This window comes from Rhopalosiphum padi, chromosome 1 (genome assembly GCF_020882245.1).
Source record: "Rhopalosiphum padi isolate XX-2018 chromosome 1, ASM2088224v1, whole genome shotgun sequence".
Lineage (NCBI taxonomy): Eukaryota > Metazoa > Arthropoda > Insecta > Hemiptera > Aphididae > Rhopalosiphum > Rhopalosiphum padi.
Window position 1 is genome coordinate 19,657,141 of NC_083597.1, and position 22,228 is coordinate 19,679,368.

Sequence of the window (22,228 nt, forward strand, 5' to 3'; positions counted from 1 at the left end):
TCTGTGTAAATGAAAACAAACTATAATATTAATTTATTACTTATAAATTATTATTATCATAATTATAATATTATTTATGTTTTAATTGTTTTATATATTTTTTCGATTATTAATTTACTACTGCCTTCCATCGACATCCGTTTGTCCGTTAAATATCGAGTGGAAAAATGTTTTTGTACTGTTTTTTTTTCTTTTTTAATTTAACTAACGCCTAAGAGATTACCTATAACGATGGAATATTTTAAAAGTGGCTTAAAAACTGTGCTCGGTACACCCGACGTTGAAGACCAACCGTCCGGTGCTGATATTGTATGCTGTTTATAGACTATTATATTTCAATTAATACATACATACATACACACACACACACACACACACACATACATACATATTACTCGTATATTCTATGCAATTTAAATATTATGTTAATAATGTATATAATATTTGTGTGTGTGATGTGTTTTTATTTGTTTGCTGTTATTTGCTTTAACTGGCTTCATTTTGCCTTGTCCTTAGGTCGAACGTTTGGTGGATCGAGTTCAACATTCTACGTTGCTAGCAGATAGACGTGATGCATGTAGGGCACTTAAAGCTCTATCACGGAAATACCGCATCGAAGTGGGTGCAAAAGGAATGGATGCCTTGTGTCAAGTGTTGCAGCAAGACCGCGCCGACGCTGAAATAGCTAGTTATGCTTTAGACACATTAAGACTTATTATGCATAATGAGATTTATGAAGAAGAAGGTAAAACATCAAATTTATGTATTAATAGAATGCCACACCCACATGTTATGTTGTTTCTGTTTTAAAATTGTACGACGTACAACATACCAAATTTATACTCAGCAGTTAGTGAATTAACTTATTATCAAACTTAAGAGTAAGAATAATATTATTTATTTATATTTTCACATGGGTATTTACGATAAGTATTAATTTATCATAAAAGCCCTTGTAAGATTACAGATATTTTCTTACCTCTAAGTTTGATAATAGGTCAATTTCCTCCATTATTAAAAGTTAATACATGCAATTGTAACTGTTGAACAGAAATTTACTATGTTGTGTGTTAGTAAGACGAAGACAACACATATGGGTGTAGTGTCCACATAAGTATTCAGCTTGTTATATCATTTAAGTGTTATTATGATTATTTTGACATATTTCGGTTTTGATCGCTTGTAGCTCTTGGTAGCTCATTATTTTCCTGCTTGAACCAAAAATGTTGGTATCCATAAACAGTTATCTAATTAATTCAAAAATGGTGATTGAAATCATATTTATTATTAATACATAAATATAATTATTGGTAGGTTACCTATTCAGCAGATTTATTATTTAAGTAAATATAATCTATATAATTGGAATCATTAGATAAAACACGTATTGTAGTGTATTTGTGTCTTAGATACATCATAATATTTATTTTATGTTATGATATTTAATTCTTTTATTTCTTTATGATTTTATCTTTATTATTTTAATTTTAGAAATTTTTAGTTTTCCTATTTTATTATTTTTATTTTTACTACAATAATGTCTAATGAGTTTGTTTATTGAAAATTGTCAAATTGGATAATATGCCAGTGAATTATAACCTTAATTAAATTAAAATAATTTGATAATTATTACCAAATTATTGATGGATTTTAGGATTTATATTGTTTGATTACAGTTAAAGCTACTGTAAAGTTTAATAATTTGATTCAATTATATTTTCTATTAATTTATTATTATTATAAAAAAATTAATTTACAACTAAACACTCATAATTGGACCATATTTTGAGTGACCCATCTATGAGATTTTCTTGGTAATTTTCCGGCCCAATGTGTACATAATCACTGAGTGGGTCACTATAATGAATTTGTTAAATACAACTTGACAATAAATTATTTCATAAAAAATATATATATTTTGTTAAAATTTAAACTTCAAACATTTATAAAAAAATGTTATTGTTTTTCGATTTTTTGAATTTCTGTGCTACTAATTTATAAGAAAATTTAAATTACATTTTTGTTATCCATATTAACAACTAAACCATATTCAGAGTAAGATTGAATCTTGTTCTGCTTAAATATGTGATGTATCAAAAAAAGGAAAGTAAAACTAATCAAATAAAATACCTAATACTTTAGGTAATAACATTTTATTATGTTTTCTTATTATCTTATAAAGTTATAAATAAAAAAAATTCTATTTTTTTTCCTAATTATGTAAATTATGTTAATAATAATAAACAAAGAAAATCATTTTTTTTTTTGTTTTAGAAATTCCTGATGTAACTGCAAAAGATTCACATAAATTGGGTGAACGTTTCACAGAAATATTCATAAAAAAAAAAGAAAATGTAGGTTTGGTCTTGGATTATCTAGAAGAATTTGACTTTCATGTGCGTTGGCCAGCTCTTCAGTTACTCTTATTATTGTTAACAAATAAGTGAGTTAATATAAAAACAAAAGAAATGTGGTGGTTACACATACATTGAATTTTAAATAAATATATTATAATTATAATTATTACAAGTGACAATATTTATATATTTTTAAATTATTTATGTATGTGTATATTGTAAATAAATTTTTTTTAAATTGTATTTAGTTAAAAATTAAAAATATGTTATATAAATTTTACTTTTATTAAATAGTTCTTTTTGGTAGAGAAGGAGTGAGAGTCAAGCAATTATTAAATTTAATAACCCCTAAATATTAATGATTTAATCAGAGACTATTCAAATCTATTCTTTTAAAATAAATTAATTAAATTTTACTAAACTTTGATTTATATTTAATTATATTTAGATGAATAAATTTAAATTTTTACTTTTTGTGATGTTTATCTGTATTTGTAAAAAAAAAATATTTATCAAATATTCTGAAGTTGGAATCTTTAAAACATTATCATGTTAATGCAATTATTTAAAATATATAACTAAAAATCTGTTTATAGAACAAGTTATTCCTATCTAAAAAAAATGTAATGAACAATATTAATTTGACTAGGTACTTAGTATTTTTATTCCAAGAACTATGTGGAATTACCTGTATATTACTATTTATTTTGATTTGCTTAATAAAATTATCTGATAAAAAAAAGAAAATGTTCTTTTATAGTTTGAAGTATTTATAAGTTCATTTTTATAAAACATATTGTTAAAGTTTTATTTTCTTAATACAATTTAATATTTAATAACATCAATTTTTTGATTTTATTATCTGAAATAGGATACTTTTTATAAAAATATTTATGCATAAACATAAAATATTGAAATAATATATTTTTTAGTGATAAGCATTTATAATAATTAATAACTAATTTGATGACTGGGTTAAATCTTTACAAGAATTGTTTGTTACCAGCTATTAAAACTATTAATGCTTATTAATAATAATTAAAAAAAAAACAAATTTGTTTTAATACATATACATTTTTAAAAACTGATCCCACTTCTGAAAACTATGTCAGTTTTATTAAAAAAAATCTTATAAGACATATAAATTAATTAAACTAACAAAAAAAATCCTTTGTTAAAAAAAATACCAATTTTATATTTTTCTTAATGTACACACATTTTAATAATAACTGTTATATCTCAAAAAAAAAACTGTTTAAACTTTTTGAATTATTATATTTTATTATATCATTCTATTAAATTTGTAAAATTAAATCTTGTTAATAATAGGGCTAAGGATGTGCAAGAAATGATTTTGGTTAGCCCAATGGGAGTTTCCAAACTAATTGACATGTTGAGTGACAGCCGGGAAGTAATCCGAAATAATGTGAGTTCTATTATGTCTACTATATTTATTTTTCATTATAGACCCCTTATTGTTAACAAATAAATAAATAAGTGTTTGGCTAGGTTTTATTTTGCGAAATTAAATTATGACAAGCTATTTAAACGGTTTAAAACTGGCAATAAACTTTTTATTTGTATAAATTATAAAATAAATAATAATCACTTTTGTTTACTAAAAAAAATAAAAGTATATTACTACTATTATAAATTAACAGCCTGCTAAAAAAATAAATGTGAAGTTAATAGTAGTTCTTTATAAACACAATTTAATGATAATTTACTTTTTTTATCCTTACTTGTTTTTAACATTATTAATGTTTAAGTAAATACAAAAGCTATTTCAATATTACAAGGTTCAAGGGTATATATAACTATAATCACATAAATAGCCTATTCAGGTATACTACTTTTATGGTTCAAATGTGTATCATTATATATTTTTAAGTGTCTTTAAGTATGATTTTTTAATAAACAATTAATACTTATGATATTAAAATAATGTTTATAGATATTAAAATAATTATTAATAATTGTATATTTTCAAATTGTTATTATAAGTAATTAATACATATTTTATTACCTATAAAAATTTGTTTTAGTCTGTTCTTTTGCTAACATTATTGACAAAAAGCAACGCAAATATTCAAAAGATATTAGCTTTTGAAAATGCTTTTGATCGATTATTTGATGTTATACAAGAAGAAGGCAATGCAGATGGAGGAATTGTTGTTCAAGATTGTCTGAATTTAATGTTAACTTTATTAAGAAACAACATTTCAACGCAAAATTTCTTCAAAGAAGGTATGTTCTTCATTTACAATTAAAATATTACTTATTAGTAATTTATAATCGTATTTGTTTAGGTAATTTCATTTCGCGAATATTGCCCCTTTTGCAATTACCTGCTGTTGACGAATGGCCTATCCAGAGAATAAATAATGTGCATTCAGTTCTTCAAATTATACGTACACTAGTATCGCCAACCAACCCAGCTCAAGCTACTTCTTCATGCCAACAAGCCATGTACACATCTGGAATTTTAAAAGCAATATGTGACTTGTTGATTGCCAATGGTGTGCCCCGTAATCCATTAACTGAAGCCATATATACTGTAGCAGAACTTATACGAGGACACAATGATAATCAATCATTTCTTGAATCAGTAAAGTCCTATGAAAGTCCTCCAAAGTATATTCATATAACTGTGCTAATTAATAAATTTCTGATGAATACAGAAATAAATTCATTATTATGTATTTACTTTTAGGGATATTCTGTTATTACTGTTATGTACAATGTTAAGTGACAAGCAGCCATTTGATATGCGTTGTGCGGTGTTATACGTTTTCCAGTGTTTTTTATACAGAAATGATTTTGGAAAAATGAAAATTGTACAAAAACTATTACCATTGGAAAAAGAAGGTATTATAACAATGTTTAATATTTTTCTAGTTGCTACTGTTTTGATTATTTTGTGCTTACTATATTCTCTCTATCTATTTTCTTTATTTGTATGTATTATACAGTAACTGAAACTTGCATCAGCAATCTTCTTTGTCGAGGTTTGTTTAACAAGGAACCGCTGAACAGCTGGTTTTCAGCTGTGGTGCTTTCACATGCTCTTATTGATAATCCAGAGGGTAAGGAAAAGCTGCTGAATGTCAAGTTGTCATCCAGTGATAATGATCCACCTACATTATTGCAACAGATAGTTAGTTCTATCCAAACAGTATGTATTTTCTATGACTGTAACAGTTACAATATTTTCAAAAGAATACTCAATTGATATTTTTTTTAGAATGATAAAGCACAGTTTAAAATTGGCTATTTAATGTTTTTATCTACTTGGTTTGCTCATTGTTCATTGGCTGTTGAAAGTTTCTTGAAAATTAACACCGGCATACCATATTTTATAACTCAGGTTTGTATTTATTATTTTTTTCTATATTTGCTACAATAAATTGTATTTTTCCTTTAACTCTCTTGTATAGGTATAATAATTATATTTTAGATTCTTGGCAAAAAAATGAATTCATAGGTTTTACAATGATAATAGTTTTTTACTCTTATTTATTTTTTTGTGTTTCATTGTATTTTAGAATAGTAAAAATCCTTAAATTTTCAACATTAGAGTAGTTTCTAATATAAAATAGGATATGTTGGTACTTTGGAATTTTAAAAATATTATAAAACTTAAAAATACAATACGAAATTTAAATTGGTATATAAAAGTTCAATGTAAAACTATATTAATTTTTTCATATTGTTCAAAGTTCAAATATTAATAAAATTTAAAATTTGATGTTCTAAAACATAATGACCATCTCCTTTCTATAATTTTTGTTATAATTCAATTCAAAGAATATGCATAGGGCAATGAAATTTTTAAAATAGTTTACAACTCATTTTAGCTATTTAGATATTGATTTAAACTTTAAAGATAATAAAATTATGTTAAATATTAATATTTATCAAAGAAATTATTTAATATTATAATGAATGCGATGTTATTAGAAAAAATTAGTTTGGGGGCTTCGAATTGTTTTTTAATTTAGATGTCTTCACACCCATCGAATAGTATTTTCGTCTAGCAAAAAAAAATATCATTTTAATTTGTATTCAGTGTAAAATATGATGTAAATATTAAAAATTATGATGAAACACGGTATTACCCATTTTGTACAATTATATTTTTAATATATCTATATTCTTTCGTGCTGTATACACAAATCAAAGAAATGTTGCCTGTTCCTACAGACCATATCCCTAAAACACATAATACATTTCTGAAAGTTAAATTTTTTAGTTTAAACTCTTAGATTTACCTATCTGTTTCATATATTTAATAATAAAAGGGAACATTTTTGTAAGCAGATTTTATGCGTTTATAAATTTGAAACACATTTTTTACGGTGATAATAACAAACATAAATTTGGGGTTTCAACTTCATGTATAGAACCCCGAATTTTTCCATTCGATTCCAAATTGGTTTCATTTTTTACAACAAATTTGCAACGTTGATAAAAAAATTTGCAACACATTTTTATGGCTCAGTTCTAAAATGATAAAAATTTAAGTCGGGTTTATAGTTCATACTACGTATGAAATGTCGTGAAATGTTGCCATTCTCTGATTGGTCCAACAATGCAGTATGATGTAGTTATACGACTATTTTGACGGTTTCAATAAAGATTACCACGAGTTAACCTCGTATAACGCAGAGTAAAATTTATCCAACTTTTCAACGTGTGGTTACTGATTTTAATAATGATAATAAATTATGACATATTATTAAATTCAAATAAAGATTAGACCAAGTTTTGATAGCAAGTGAAGACTAAATTCATTCGTGGTACATAGTGGTAGTTCATGATAGGATACACAAATATGTGGTTAGATCATATTACTAATTTTTTGGTTGATACCATATATGTGGGTGTAAACTTTTACCGGGCATATAGTTGATAAATGATATCTGGTTGTAACTTGTAACCAGATATGTGGTTGATACCGTATATGTGGTTAGAACCTTTTACCTGTTTTTTAACTTTTGTGGTTGATAAGTTGGAACTAGGTATGTGGTTGTAAACCGGGTAAATGGTTGATACCTTATATGCGGTTATAGCCTATTACTAGTTCTATTTTGGTACCAGGTACGTGGGTGTAAATATTTACCGGGTTTATAGTCTATACCCCATATCTGGTTGTAACTTCTAACTTCTAACCAGGTTTGTGGATGATACCATGTATATGGTTGTCACTAGTTATAAGGTATGCAGTTGGTACCGGTATTGTAACCAGATATGTGGTTAGAACCTATTACTAGTTTTTGGTTGATACCAGGTATGTGGGTGTAAAATTTTACCGGGTATATAGTTGATAACTGATATCTGGTTGTAACTTGTAACTGGGTTTGTGGTTGATACCATGTATGTGGTTGATATCTAATATGTGGTTGTAACCAGGTATATTGTTGATACCTTATATGTAGTTAAAACATATTACTAGTTTTTGTTACACAAAGTTTGCTCATCTCTGTGCGACCTCACTTCTCAGTCATTGTTGAACCGATTTTAGTGGGAGCACTATATATTTGAGAATGCTTAGAATCGATTGATTTAGGTCGGGCTGTGAAATATTGTCTTTTTCTATATTCATATTTAAAAACTTTCTAATACAGTTAAGAATGAAAATAAGTTTAAAAAAAATATAAATAAAAGTCTCATTTCTTAAAACTTTGATAAATTTGATGCATATAACGAATTTTGTATTTTCAATGCATTGTTTTAGAACATTCTGCAAAAATACTATTTGCATTTAAATCCATACCCTTATTTATCAATATTCATTATGGAATCGAAAAAATAGCGCCTAAATGTATTTATAATATACTCGTATTATATAATATTAAATTTACAATATGAACGCGTATGTCCTAGTAAGGTGGAGGCAATTAGTTTTTGTGGTCGAAAATATGAGAGGGCTAATATAGGGAGTAGGGACAGTCGTGGGAATAACACTAAAAAAATACAACCTTTAACAGACATTTTTTTAAATAAAATACACCTATTTATAATTGAATTTTAATAATTTTTAAGTACAAATTAATTTTAAGTATACATGAATACATATAATATTAAAATATACCAACAAAATTTAAATTTTACACTAATTTAATCGTAATACATAATTATATTATTGACGAACAATGATTTCTATTAAACTTAATTTATTTCATTGAATATTTTAATATTTAAAAAAATATTATATGTTTTAGATTAGCGGTTCCTAACCTTTTTAGTTTACACATTTTTGTTTTAATTATAATACTATATGTATGCAGTATGCTATTAATTTTGTGCACTGCATATCACTTATATCTTACGTATATACAGACAAATCGTTTAGAGAATGAAGAGATCGAAGAAATCGTCAGTGGCCTGAGCACATTCATTATGGGCATATGTCTAGCGTTCAATCCTGATACAGTGGACAATTTTAAAAAAGTAAATCAACAATTTTCTTATACTTTAACGTATTACAATTTTTTGAGACTGACGCCGTTTTGTACTTTTGTTTAATTTCTAGGATAGTCTCAGACATTTGATTACTAAACGAATAGGATTCGAAACATTCGTGGACAAATTAAACGACGTGTCTCGAAACGAATCGTACACCAGAGCCAGCAAACACCCGCAGCCGACGGCTCAAGACTCTAATAGTCTATTATTGGATTACGAGTTCTGCAAGTTGTTTAAAATGCTTGAAGGTGCGTACCTACATAGGTACTATAAATTATAATAGTAAAATATGTATAACACCTATACATGGCCAAAATATGATACTATATTTAATGATTTTGATTATTTACGGTTTAAAATATATTGTAAACGATGTTCGTGATCCTATTATGATAATAGTAGTAGATATATTATTAAATTCTGTGACCATTAATAAATAACTAGTAGCTAACCTAATCAAAGTACTATATAATTTATATAGTCGAAATATGTGAATATACAGACTGATTCACCAAGCAAGCTCTAGAGCTGTGGACAGGCTGTGGAATTGTTGAAGTTCATATAATATAATAAATAAAACATTTAGATTGAAATTGAATCTAATTTGTACTTTGAGGGGTATTGACTAATACATTGACTTAGTTAATAATAATATAATATAATAAATGTTATGTTTTTGTCAAAATTTAAATCAGCTTACCATAATAATAATATTAAAATAAATAACTTTGATAGCAGTATCAAAAAACATATCATACATTTCTGAAATATACTTAACGATATAGGCTGACAGACCATCTCCATTCAAGCTGTTTTTCGTATATAATAGTATATCATTGGATTCAAATATAAATATAACACATATATTGCAGTTATTCGCTATACTTATAGACTATGTTTTAAAATTGTCGAGGTTTTTTTATCTCTTAAGAAATGTTCTGTGGTTATATGAAATTATTTTTTTCAAATTCCAAAAATCAGTTTTTGAATAACTGTATTGTTAAAGAAAAGTAGGGAATGCGCACGCTTGATGAATCACACTGTATATTGTGTATCTTTAATCGGTCTTAGAATACAGTTGCTATTCGTTAATATTGCGGTTTACGAATTAACTACGCGGAGAGTTTAGGCCCTGTCTTCGACGAAGACTCTTCGTCATATAGTATATCGGCCATCAAATCTGTGTAATGTTATCCCACAAACTCGTGTCTATGCGCAGGAATGATCATGAGAGCGCTAAATACACTTCCCGGACAGGATGATAGTGAAAAATTGGTGACCAATCAAAAACTAATCGAAGAGCTCAATACCACCGTGGATAGTCTGAAAAATGAACTGTCTGAGAAGACTAACCGGATCGAGGAATTATGCAGGCTAGCTAACGATTTCCGAGACGACACGGATCGTATAAAAACCGAAGTGTGTATGACTTGAAATCAATTTTTATTTTTTTAAACTCAATTTAACCACAAATAAAAATATATCATGGCATGATGCTGAATCTTTAACGTTATTTGTTAATCTCTTTCTGTTGTGTTTCAGTTGTTTAAACTCCAGGAAAATCATATGTTGCTCATACAAGCGTATCAGCTGAAAGAAAACGAATTGGAATCGTACAGGCGTCTACTAGAAATGCATGGGATTTGGGTAAGTTGATAAATATGTATTACAAATAATTATATACCTCGTAATGTTTACGGCTGTTTTGAAAAATAAATTTTAAGAAAAATCGTATATCTTTACAAAACGAAATTGGAGTCTCTATTTCTTACTTTTAATTTCTATTTAATTAGTTAAGTAATTATTTAGTAAAAACTCACAAAACCCCGCCCCTTTAATTGAGTGTAAATCGAGTCTTTGCAATAGTTGAATCAATCGCGTACAATAATATATACTACGTACGTATACTCTATACAAGGCGATTCATCAAGCATGCTTACCCCCATTTTTTTCATTTAATAATAAATTTATTCAAATTCTGCTTTTTAGAACGTAGTGTAAAACCCATTAACTATCTTAAAACTCATAGCATAGTACTATTTATAAATTTCTTGGAACTGTTTATTTAAAATTGAAATAATGTACAATATTGTTCAATAATAGTTAAAATTAAATAATTGTTATTTTTACTGCTCTAAAAAATAATTTCTTCTTCTAAAGTTTTATATAGACAAAGTTTTGCTCACAGTTTTAAATTATTTTATTTTGTGCCTTGGTGTCTGTATATATTCTATAATAATAATCATAATAATACAAAAAATGTAATTAAGATAAGTACGTGTAAGATAACCAAAAAAAGTGTATTTTCTAGTTTACGCTATCTAAAATTAAAACTATATTTTTTCATCATTACACGTATACAATGTATACTATACATTATTGTTGTAGGTATTTTTAACTGTAAAATAAGCACCATAAGGAATTAGTTGATAGTTCTTTTTGTCACAAATGTATGTTTCGACATACATTTTGATTATAAGAGTGATTGAAGTGAAAAATTAAAAAGAATATTTTTGTTTTTTGACTCACAGAACCTTTAAATAACGTTAAATAGTTAATATATATCGGTAAATATCAAAATAATTATTTGTTTATTATAGATTCAAAGCAGAGCGATTAATGTATTGATTTTACAAAGATATGTGTTTTTTTGTGTTTGTATACACGATAACTAGTCGAAAAAAGCTTCGATTTTCAACTTTGAGGGTGGTTTTAGATAGAAATTTAGATCTACTTTATACTTTAGATAGTTACCTTAAAATCTTCACGTATATTATTAATTATAGAAATATGTAGATTAATTTAAAAAAATTACCTAATACCTACTTATATTTATAACATGAACTTATTTACACTGTTTTATGGTATGGTGATATTGACTCAAAAGTTAATAACAACAATATATTATTTCAGTTACTTAAAAAAAACATATCATATCATGAAACATACTTAGTGATACACTGATACAGACTGACCGTTTCCGTTTAGAATCGTTTTTCGTATATATTGATATTTAATTCAAATTTAACACACAAATAATACTGATTTATCAGTTTGAACTTTCGGTAAAATATGCCAGCATGCATAGCCAAATAAGGCTGTCACAAATCGTAAATATTGACATGACATATAGAAAATGTATAGACCACATAATTTAATATATTATATTATTATATTTATATATAGGAATTAAATAAATATATATATAATTATTTTTGTCCCAAGTATTGATCGAAGTTTGCATGGGTATAGTAAGTACTAGCTTTTTGTTATTGCAATTTTTTTTATATAAGAATTTTTATTTAAAATAAAAGAAGTGATATAACAGAGTGTCCTCATTTATCATGAAATTTGTGGTGCATTATATTTGTCTATAAGTTTATTAGTTATTGATAGAAAAATAAAGTAAAAATTATTCATTTAATACTCAATATATATTATGTTTACGTTAACATTTTTAGGAAAGTATTCTACTTCAAATTTTTGAACTAAAAATTTAGAAAATCATTTAGAAATCAAGTTTATATTGGTAACAAATACAAGTTTAAGAAATATAAATTATTTAAAATGTTAGAACTGTATGTGACTATCATACATTTTCCGAAATCAAAACTGTGAAAAAGTTAATATATTTTGAAAGAACGACGGTTTGCTGTTTAAAAAAAAAATAGCCCTATAGTATTTAAAGAATTGTTTTAGTGGTCCCTTATTATTATACAAATGCATATAAAAATTATAATCCACTTGTTTGGCGTTTAGGACGATTACTGATTAATTTGTATTGTTTTACCTACTTTTATATAGTTTTGAATAAGCATTATTTTATATACCAACGAAACAGTTTATAATTTTGTGGGACGATTGCAGAAAAACGTCCGACGCAGACGCGGTCATATTATTGATGTATACTGCGTGGTAAAAAAAAGTGGTTTGAGTATTACACCATTTTTAAATTTTGAATATCACAATGTGAGATCGTGCATTTTCTCTATAATTAAACATGTTATAAATAAAAGGAAATTCTCATATTATGAAATTTACCCACAGTAAATACTGAAGAAGATATTCACGCCTTCTAGTACATAGAATATTATGTTATTTTTTTCTTGATATTATTCTATTTTTTTTTCATTTTATTTATACTACGTGTCTACGTTAAATATTACACTTTTGTCGTTGTTTCATATTTGATTTTCCGACTCATTAATCCTTATAGTTGAACAGAAAGTTATTCAAAATTGTATAAGTCGAATGATATTCCAATGTATTTCAAACAAATATAAATGTCGATAAATTTATGATTTTTACAATTTATAATTTACACAATTATTTGTAGCAAAATTAAATTATTATTTAAAACATCAATTATTAAAGTATCTTTTGAATATTCATTTTTTTATTAAAAGATTTAATTTATAATTAATTATATATATTTATAGCGATGTTGACGATATGTTAACGATGGCTGCTGGTGCTTAATTATAAGTAACGAGTTATAAAAAAAATTGTAAACTCTGAAAAAATAAGAACTGTTAAAACGATATATAATGTAATTAATGGCAACTATAATTGAATAATGTTTATGATTTTTAAATTAAATAAAAACTTTAAGATAAACCCGTAGAGTTTGGATTCGTGAATAATTTATTTTATAATAATCATATTAGTCTCTCGGGACGTTTATTAAACCAGTCAAAAAAATGAACAAATATTGAAACTCCAAAATATGCGAATTAAAAATGGAAGTTTCGAATATTAATATTTATATTTATACACTCACAGAAAATGAGATCAAAGTAGATTACAATTTATACAAGGCATCCTCCAATTCTTTTCCGCCGGATATTTTCTCACCGAGTATGTTAAGATTTTACGTGAAAAGTTTTTAATTAAATTTTATCAGATTTATTTATGTGGTTAAACCATTTTTAGGCAAAAACTGTCGTCATATTATTAAGATATAAATATATATTCATAAATTAGCATCTTGCAACATAAATATAATATATATGCTGGGCGCGTTATTGTTCACTTCGCAAAAAGAAACAATATTTGTTTTATCGCGTAATAATAATAATGACGTTTTTTGACAAAATTGATGCTTAAACTATAAACTACCTATGAAATTTGTTCAATCATTTGGACTTCCAAGTAACTAAACAGTCTGTACCTATACTACGAATTTTGTACAATTTCGTAATTTGTTTAACAAACTTTTGACAAACGTCTTAATACGTAAAAAACGAGCTTGTATACCTATATGGTTATATGCGGTGATCGAATTTTCAACTGTAAGAAATGGGTTTATCTGCTATCTAAATGTAAGATAAGTAACATATTTTTTTTTATTTTAAATAGGAGGCTAGCATGTTGTACCCGATTGAACCCCTGTGTAATATCGAGGAAAGCTGCACTACAGTATTTGTTCTCTTTATCTCTGTAAGATAAGGGAGTATCGAGAGGTGTGCCAGGTTTAGAAATGACTATTACGATTAAAAACTTCCGTTATAACGGAAAATAATCTAATCGAATTCATACGGAATATGTATATATCTAATCGAATAATTGTGTTAAAAATATAAGTGAGGAGTATTAAGTTTTTTTGGAAGGTGTTTGCTTACCTTCTTTGTATGTTATAATATGACTATATGAGATCGAATCCAGGAGACTTCTGGAAATGCAGAGGTGCAATGTTGAACTATGGAGAATTTTGGGTTGTATATGCTGTCATGAGTTTAAAGGTTATATAGAAAAAGTATATATATAACAAGATTTTGCATAGTGTGAACTCTGTATAGTTCAGGAATCAATTTCGTTACATAAAAACATTAAGATTATTTAACTATACACAATTTTGTGAAGGAAACGTGTTTCTGTTTGGTAAAACAGACAATAACACAATTATGGATACGACTTATATATAATATTATTTAAATATTACGAATCGCTTATCAACCATATTCGCATTATCGACCGATTGTAATATTACTTTTAATTCAACGGTGACTGTATAGTGTATACATAATATGCAGTGTTATGTTTTTATTTTGTATAAGGTTGTAATTATGTATATACATTTTAGTTAAAATCGCTATTTATTAATAAATTATTTTAAATTCAATCTTAAAACGTTAACATTAGGGTTAACTAATTTTCGTTAAAAACTTTTATGTACCAATTGTGTTGCAAAGGTTCTTTTTTTTTATACATACTATATAAACTAACTCGTCTATAGACTTTACAGAAACGATTTTTCTAAAAGATTTATAATATACAAATAATTTATAAACTTGAAAAAAAATTTGGCTTATTGTATTATACCTTAAAGCATTCGGTTATATCTAATGGTTTTACGAGGGGAGAATTTTAACAATTAATCCTGGGCCCCTTCTACTTATAGGAATAACACCATCATCCGTAAATATTAAAGTTTTCGTGTCTATGTTTTTATAATAATATTATATTATATGCACATATATACTATATTATACACAGCTGTCAGCTATATAATATATAATATATATGTTATATGTATGATTTAAAAGTAAGTTATAACGTTTCATACAAACGTAGTGTATTTGGAGCTCTCAACTTGTACCCTTAGGTTGGTACATACACCTAAAATGTATACATACTTAAATGCCTACAATCCAATTGTTGTAGATATATATTTATTATTTAGTATATTATTTATATACTGTTGTTGCCAAATAAACACCCCCGCGATATCTTAATATGACAATACTCAGCACGGCAGTACACCTATTATAATTATTTACTCGACCGTGAATTATACAATCACATGTATATATATGTTTACGTGTGTTAATATGCTTATCAGTTATCACTGTATTACTGTATACAGTCTGTTGTGTAAATATAAGGTATTGTGCCACAGAAACGTACGTAATTCGGTAAGGTTATGTCTATGTGCAAATGAAACCGAGAACATTATTTGAATCTGGGCAAGTTATTCGCTGATCTATGAATCTACTCTTGTATTTACTCCATTTGGTTTCACAATATAAAATGGATGTTATGTTAAATGTTGTTATTGTTATTAAATGTTAGCTCAAAAATTCACTATTTTAGTGCCACTATATAGCTTTTATCATTTGTTGAGTAATATATTTAGTCACATACTTATATACTTATGTATATACTTCATATATACTTATATTCCTAACAAACTAACTCGTTTTTATGTAAAAATATTAACTTTATCTAATTATGTATGAATAACGATCTTGTTATATAGTGGGATCTTATAATAAGTAGAAATTAATATTATATATTGACTATAAAAAAAATATTGTAATTTTAACAGTTTTTTGATATTATCGTGAATTTCTGGGTGTGCTAACAAGTAAAAGTGTTACCTTAAAGAAAAAAAAGCCAAATCTCAAATAATAATAATAATAATATAGACTATATGGTGTATAATACATATGGGAATTTACCGAGTGTGATCCGAACTTGTCTATAACTTAAAATTGTTCAATGTGTCTCTGAATATAATATATATAGTTTCCAAAGGATACACTTTCAAACTGAAATTGTAGAACACTCCCCACACTTAGGTATCATAATATACCTATATAATTATTAAATTAGTCATGCCGAAAAAAGAACTGCATATAGTTTCACTTATTATCAAGCACTAATGTGAAGTATTTTTGATATATAATAATCTTTTTCATTTACCTTACCTTATTGATTACATATATTTTCGTCTTTTCAAACCTTTTAATTGTATTACATACGCGTGTAGTAAGATTAGTTGGTTATAATTTATTGTATTCATGATTTTTAGAATACATTGACATCTACATCAATTAACAAGTTAAATTTGATATTTAAATATAAATTAAAAAAAGAGGAAAGTAGGTAACCTGTACAGTACCTGTTGTACAGTAGGTGTCGAATGTATCTTGCACTTCGTCATTAATTATAAGCCTCTGTATAATGTGTGCATTAAATTTAAATTAAGTAATAAATCATTACATACGAAAAACAATTCTAAGTAAAGATGATTTATCAGACTATATTACTAAGTAGATTGTATGACATTATGATATAATATTTTTATTGGTATTTATTTATTTTATTTTACTATTAGTTTTAGTTATAAGAGTTTTACAGTAGAATTAATTAATTTTTGCTGAAAATATTGTATTTTAAAATATTACTGTGTGTATATTCCCAAATATTTTTTTCTACTATAAAAAGTGTCCTTAGAAACGAAAATTTTGCAAATTCAATATATTCTTGCTCCGCTCAGAATCTAAATATATTTGCTGAAAATCGTATAATTTCAATGTAGAATATCCAAAGCCCGAAGGTATAAATCAATAGCTTAAAGACATATCATTGATTACATTTTGGCAAAACTACCGCTTATATTAGATACACACCATTTTTTTGTTTTATTTTTATCTTCATATTTACACGCGCGCACATTCACAACCTGTACATAGCGTATCTAAAGTTTAAGCATATAACATATTAATTATATAATAATATATACTGGATGCTAGATATATTGTCGTATTTTCCTTTAGCAGCTTTGGCTTATAAAAAAACATGAAAGCCCAATGGCCCACTCTGTATAATATAATGTCAATTACGGGTGTTTTTTTTTTATCGATTAAATTAAATTCAATCGGCTTTTCGTTTATTATTATTGTTATTTTTATTAGTTTCTTGAATAGTGCAGGCTTGCGCTCTATAGCTGTATATAATAGTTAACTAAGTACTAAAGGTCAATTATTGTGATATTACTTTTTTGTCAATTTTTGTTTTTCTTTAAAGTATACTATAATTGTTATGCCGAGTTCACATAGTAAAATAGTAAAGAAAAACTCAATTTTTCGATCTTAAACAAAACATTTAAATTGGTTTTAAAAAAACATTGTTTTGTTTTAATTTTGTCGCCTTTGTGTGATCCCAGCTTTATGTTTCTCTGAATTGAATAAAATATTATAGGTTATTATATATATTCAAAACAACAAATCATATTCTTAAATTTTAAAATTGTTTTTCTTAAAAATCAAGCATACCTATTTAAATTAATTCAATTTTATATTATATTTAATAATGATAATACGTTTATATGTATGGTTATATATGTATTAATAAGCACACTATTTTTGCGTATTTATATTATTTTATAAACTCCTGCTGAGATTGCAGTACAATGATCATTTTTAAATTAAAATCCATCTAATTTATTAGTATAGTCTACAACCACATGTCCACATTATAAATTAATATAATATGTATTTAACTAAAAAAGTTATTTTGATATACAAATTCCTAATATCAGTGTCGTATTTACGGGGGTCCAAGGGTACTGGACCTCTAAAAAAAAAAAAACTAAAAATTTTTACATATTTGCAAACCCTGATTTATGTAGACACGCGCGGACGATGCAGTTTTTTCCCGTGAACAAAATATTTATATAAAATATAGCTTAAAATTAGCCAACGGACGCGGTCGAACACTCAAAAACCCGCCACCGCGCGTAACTAAACTTTTCCTTGTATTGTATGTATTACCAATTAGTATTCTTTAAGGACCATGTTTACCTACGTAATATTTATTTTCTGTCCAGAGATTAGCGAGTGATATGGACGACTGTTGTCATAATGTCATATTTCTACAATTTTAACATTTCATTATTTTTATGTATTAACACGAAGTTAACAACATATTAAACTGCTATCGAAATAATATTAATTGTCAACGTGTACTGAGAATAAATTATTAATATTCAACTACGAGCTAAGAGGCTTATTTTAATATTCGTATAACCTATATTATATATACTAAACTTTTAAATACAACATCATATTTTTGTATTAGAAAATAGAGAATTAGACAACAATCTCCCTCGTCAAAAATATTTTAGAATAGCATACAATATACATTCCTAATTGCTCGATTTGTATCTTGATATATTATGCTTTATAAGTATTATAAGTACTATTTACTCAACATAGTTTAAGTACGTTTCATACCTGCACACATATACAAGAATATTACCATGTACATAATTTATAAACAAATTCGAAATTATATAGTCAGCCAAATACTATTATTATTGGTACCAGTGGTACCACGCTATAATATTTTAATGATTTAATGTAATAATAAAAAAACACAATGTATATTCCGGTTGCTTATATTTATTATAAATTTGTTTGTTCAGTTTAATACTATTATAATTTATTTATTTAACTCTGTAATATTATTATTTAATATGTTAGAAATAATCGTAAATACGAGTTCATGCATTAATCGTTGTCCATTCACTAGCGACGTTGCGATCAATTTTAATTGAGAAGGGCAATTTCTTCAGTTTTATTGTAGGTTAAATTAATTTTGATATAGGTACCTAATTGTACATTTCATATTTATGTAAAACACTCTCGACTCGAGAAACTTATAACGTTTGTGTAAACCATTTATAAAGTAAACAAATTTAATATAATTACATAACTTATGACTCAAACTCAATATATCACCCAGTACGTACCTATAGATATATTCATTATTTTTCATCTTTTGTGTTAAAAAAATATTACATAATACATCAATAAATTAAAATTTTTTAAGATAGAATAATGTTTGTTTTATATAGAGCTATCACACAACAATCAATTCAAATTAAATTCATTTCGACGTATGCAATATGTCATGCTCAAAACCATGATGTAATTACAGTAATAATATTCGCTTAATGTTGTCATTCTCAAATAAATCAATAACAGATGTTTCAGTAAAATTCGTGGGAAACATGAATATGGTTTTTTTGTTTTTTTATAAATAACCGCGTATAAATTATATAAGTATAATCTCGAACAGTTTTTATCGATTACATTTGAATGGATTAATATATTCGATGTCCAATGCGTTAGCGGTCGGAATCAATTAACTCTACTGTAATACTGATATAAGATTGTAACAATACATATTATTTGCTGAACATAGTTCGTAGTCGTTGACATTTTCGAATTTGTTGATGTTTGATCCTGTCAGACTTTAAAACTTACTATTTTTTTTATTTTTTTGTTTTATGTTCATTAGCAAAACGAAAATCCTATCGTCAATCAGCAACAGGAACCAATGGTCAACGCAACGCCGATCACAGGAGGACTACCGCCATTGCAACAACAGCAGCAGCAGCAACCGCACGAAGACGGTACAATGGCGCACCAAAGGACGCTCGAGGAGTCGTTTAGGAACGACTTAAATGTCTAAAAAGTCAACAGATGCCATTTAAACTTGCCACTGTACTTTACACAAATGTTCCCAGCCCGTTAACGAGTATTATACCAATAAACCATGTATTTGTATTAACGTATTATACTTGTAACGTTGTCGACTACCAAGATCTGTACACGTGACCTTATGTTCGACAAAAAATCTAAAACTTATATGATAAACATCAAACACCACTAATGCAGATTATTTATATGAACGTTTTGCATAGTTTTTTAATAATAAAAAAAAAAACGTTGTATTAATTTTTACCTCTGTATCAATATATTAAATAATCTATTAATATTGTTGTTTTTTTGTTACAACAGAATATGAAGAAGAGGAGGTTACCGTTAAACAAAAATGTCCGTTACAATTCGTAGGTTTTTTCTATGTATATTGTTATTATTAAACATTTCCGTCCACGGTCGTCAATTGTTATAATATTATACGCTCGCGCTCGCGGACCGTCAATTGAACTTAATTACGCGACCTCTGCGCCGCCGCCGTCCCTACTGACTGTGCTCAAATAACACTTGCGCGAATTGAACTCGGCCAAACAACTGAAATTGGTTTTAGTGTATATTATTATACATATTATATTATTCGCAACCGCTGCCCTCCGCCGCTGCCTCATTATGCGAAACGGCTGACATCCGCGTTATCCTGCACATATACCCGCCGCTGTGATTGAATGGATGAGAGAAGCGAAAGAGGCAAAAGCGCCACTCCGCTAAAACGACTAGATGAACCTCTTCAAAAATATCGCTTACACCTCGATATTTTTTTTATTTTTCGTGAAGCAGCGGTAATTTTTGAATGCATCTGTTACGGAACGAATGAATGAATCGTGATGGTAGACACGACACGCAAAATATAATAATATTATGTGATATTATTATATTTGATAAAATATTGACAGCGTGCACCTACGCCGCAATAATAAACATCGTATTTTTCTTAAATAAAAAAGTATTTAACAAGTAATAGATGGATACTTACTGCAAATCAGATGTAATGTTCAGTTAAATTTAATTTCAGGCAATTTCATTTATAATTTTAAAAATTGCTAATTTAATTGTTATTTATTAAAAACTTTTACAATTAACTTTTTAAAATACGTGTAATGTATGCAATAAGTAATAACATATATAAATTACAAATAAGCTCAGCATTATTTATATGATAATTCATTAAATGTAGGAAAAAGAATTACCCCAAAAGAAGAGGTACATGAAAAAAAAACAATACTGATGAACTTGAAAAAGGGAAGAAGAACGATCAAAAATAATATAACAGACATAACTTTACTATACCTAGTTATTAAAATTTTTTAAGTGAAAGTTATTAGCGTTTCTACGAGGAAAATTTAAAGGAGTGAATTGAAACTTGAGAGTTAATTGTAATTGTTATGGTACTCAGTGCATCACGAAGAAGACAGTGGCATATACATAGGGAGGTCAAAACTCGAGATCCTTCCACTAAACTCAGTTAGCAGGGCGGAAGGGAAAATAAATATGTGCGCTGCAGTAGCGGGTTAGCAGGGCGAGATAATCACGAAAGCCCTTAAACATTTTTTGAGATTTTATAAAGAACTGAACGAAAGACACCTGTGTAATATTAAGTACTTTGGGTGGACAGGTAAAATTTTATGAAATCTGAAACAACCAATTTTAACTTGACCTAAACCATTAATAAACTTTATTTTACCATTTAGCGTTTGGCAATTTGATTATACGCGTACGCAGAATAACCAAAAGACTCAATTTTCTAGTGTTGCGTGGGTCCTTATGGAGAATAGATTTGCTATACCTGTTGGTCTATCAGTGTAGCCTGTACAAAGATAATAATACTATACAACATTGATACAATAACTATCGTACATAATTTTATCGTATAATAATATTAACAGTCTAAAATAAATAAATTGTATAATAGTAAGAAATTCATTTTTCTGGCTTCACTGATAAACCGAACATTTTACCGATTTTCGAGTTCTCATTAAGTGAGCCATCTGGATATTCTGTGATGCGTATTCGTTTGCTTTTACTATTTACTTTGCTAATGATTAACAAATTGCAGATACATATTTATCAACCAAAAAAATAAAAATATTAAAACCATTTTACTCAAGTTAAATT

General features: G+C 26.7%; 1 protein-coding gene across 1 annotated transcript; it reads left to right on the top strand.

The window, feature by feature from the left end:
* Window positions 1–11: 11 nt before the first annotated feature.
* LOC132924579 (general vesicular transport factor p115) lies at window positions 12–20,391 on the top strand. The gene is made up of 14 exons (XM_060988975.1): window positions 12–309; window positions 517–745; window positions 2,275–2,443; window positions 3,687–3,783; window positions 4,403–4,604; window positions 4,667–4,991; window positions 5,071–5,225; window positions 5,330–5,532; window positions 5,602–5,724; window positions 8,700–8,810; window positions 8,893–9,073; window positions 10,045–10,244; window positions 10,368–10,472; window positions 19,914–20,391. Exons 1-14 carry the CDS (start codon window positions 232–234, stop codon window positions 20,085–20,087), a joined length of 2,352 nt encoding a protein of 783 aa, XP_060844958.1. The 5' UTR covers window positions 12–231; the 3' UTR covers window positions 20,088–20,391.
* Window positions 20,392–22,228: the final 1,837 nt, after the last annotated feature.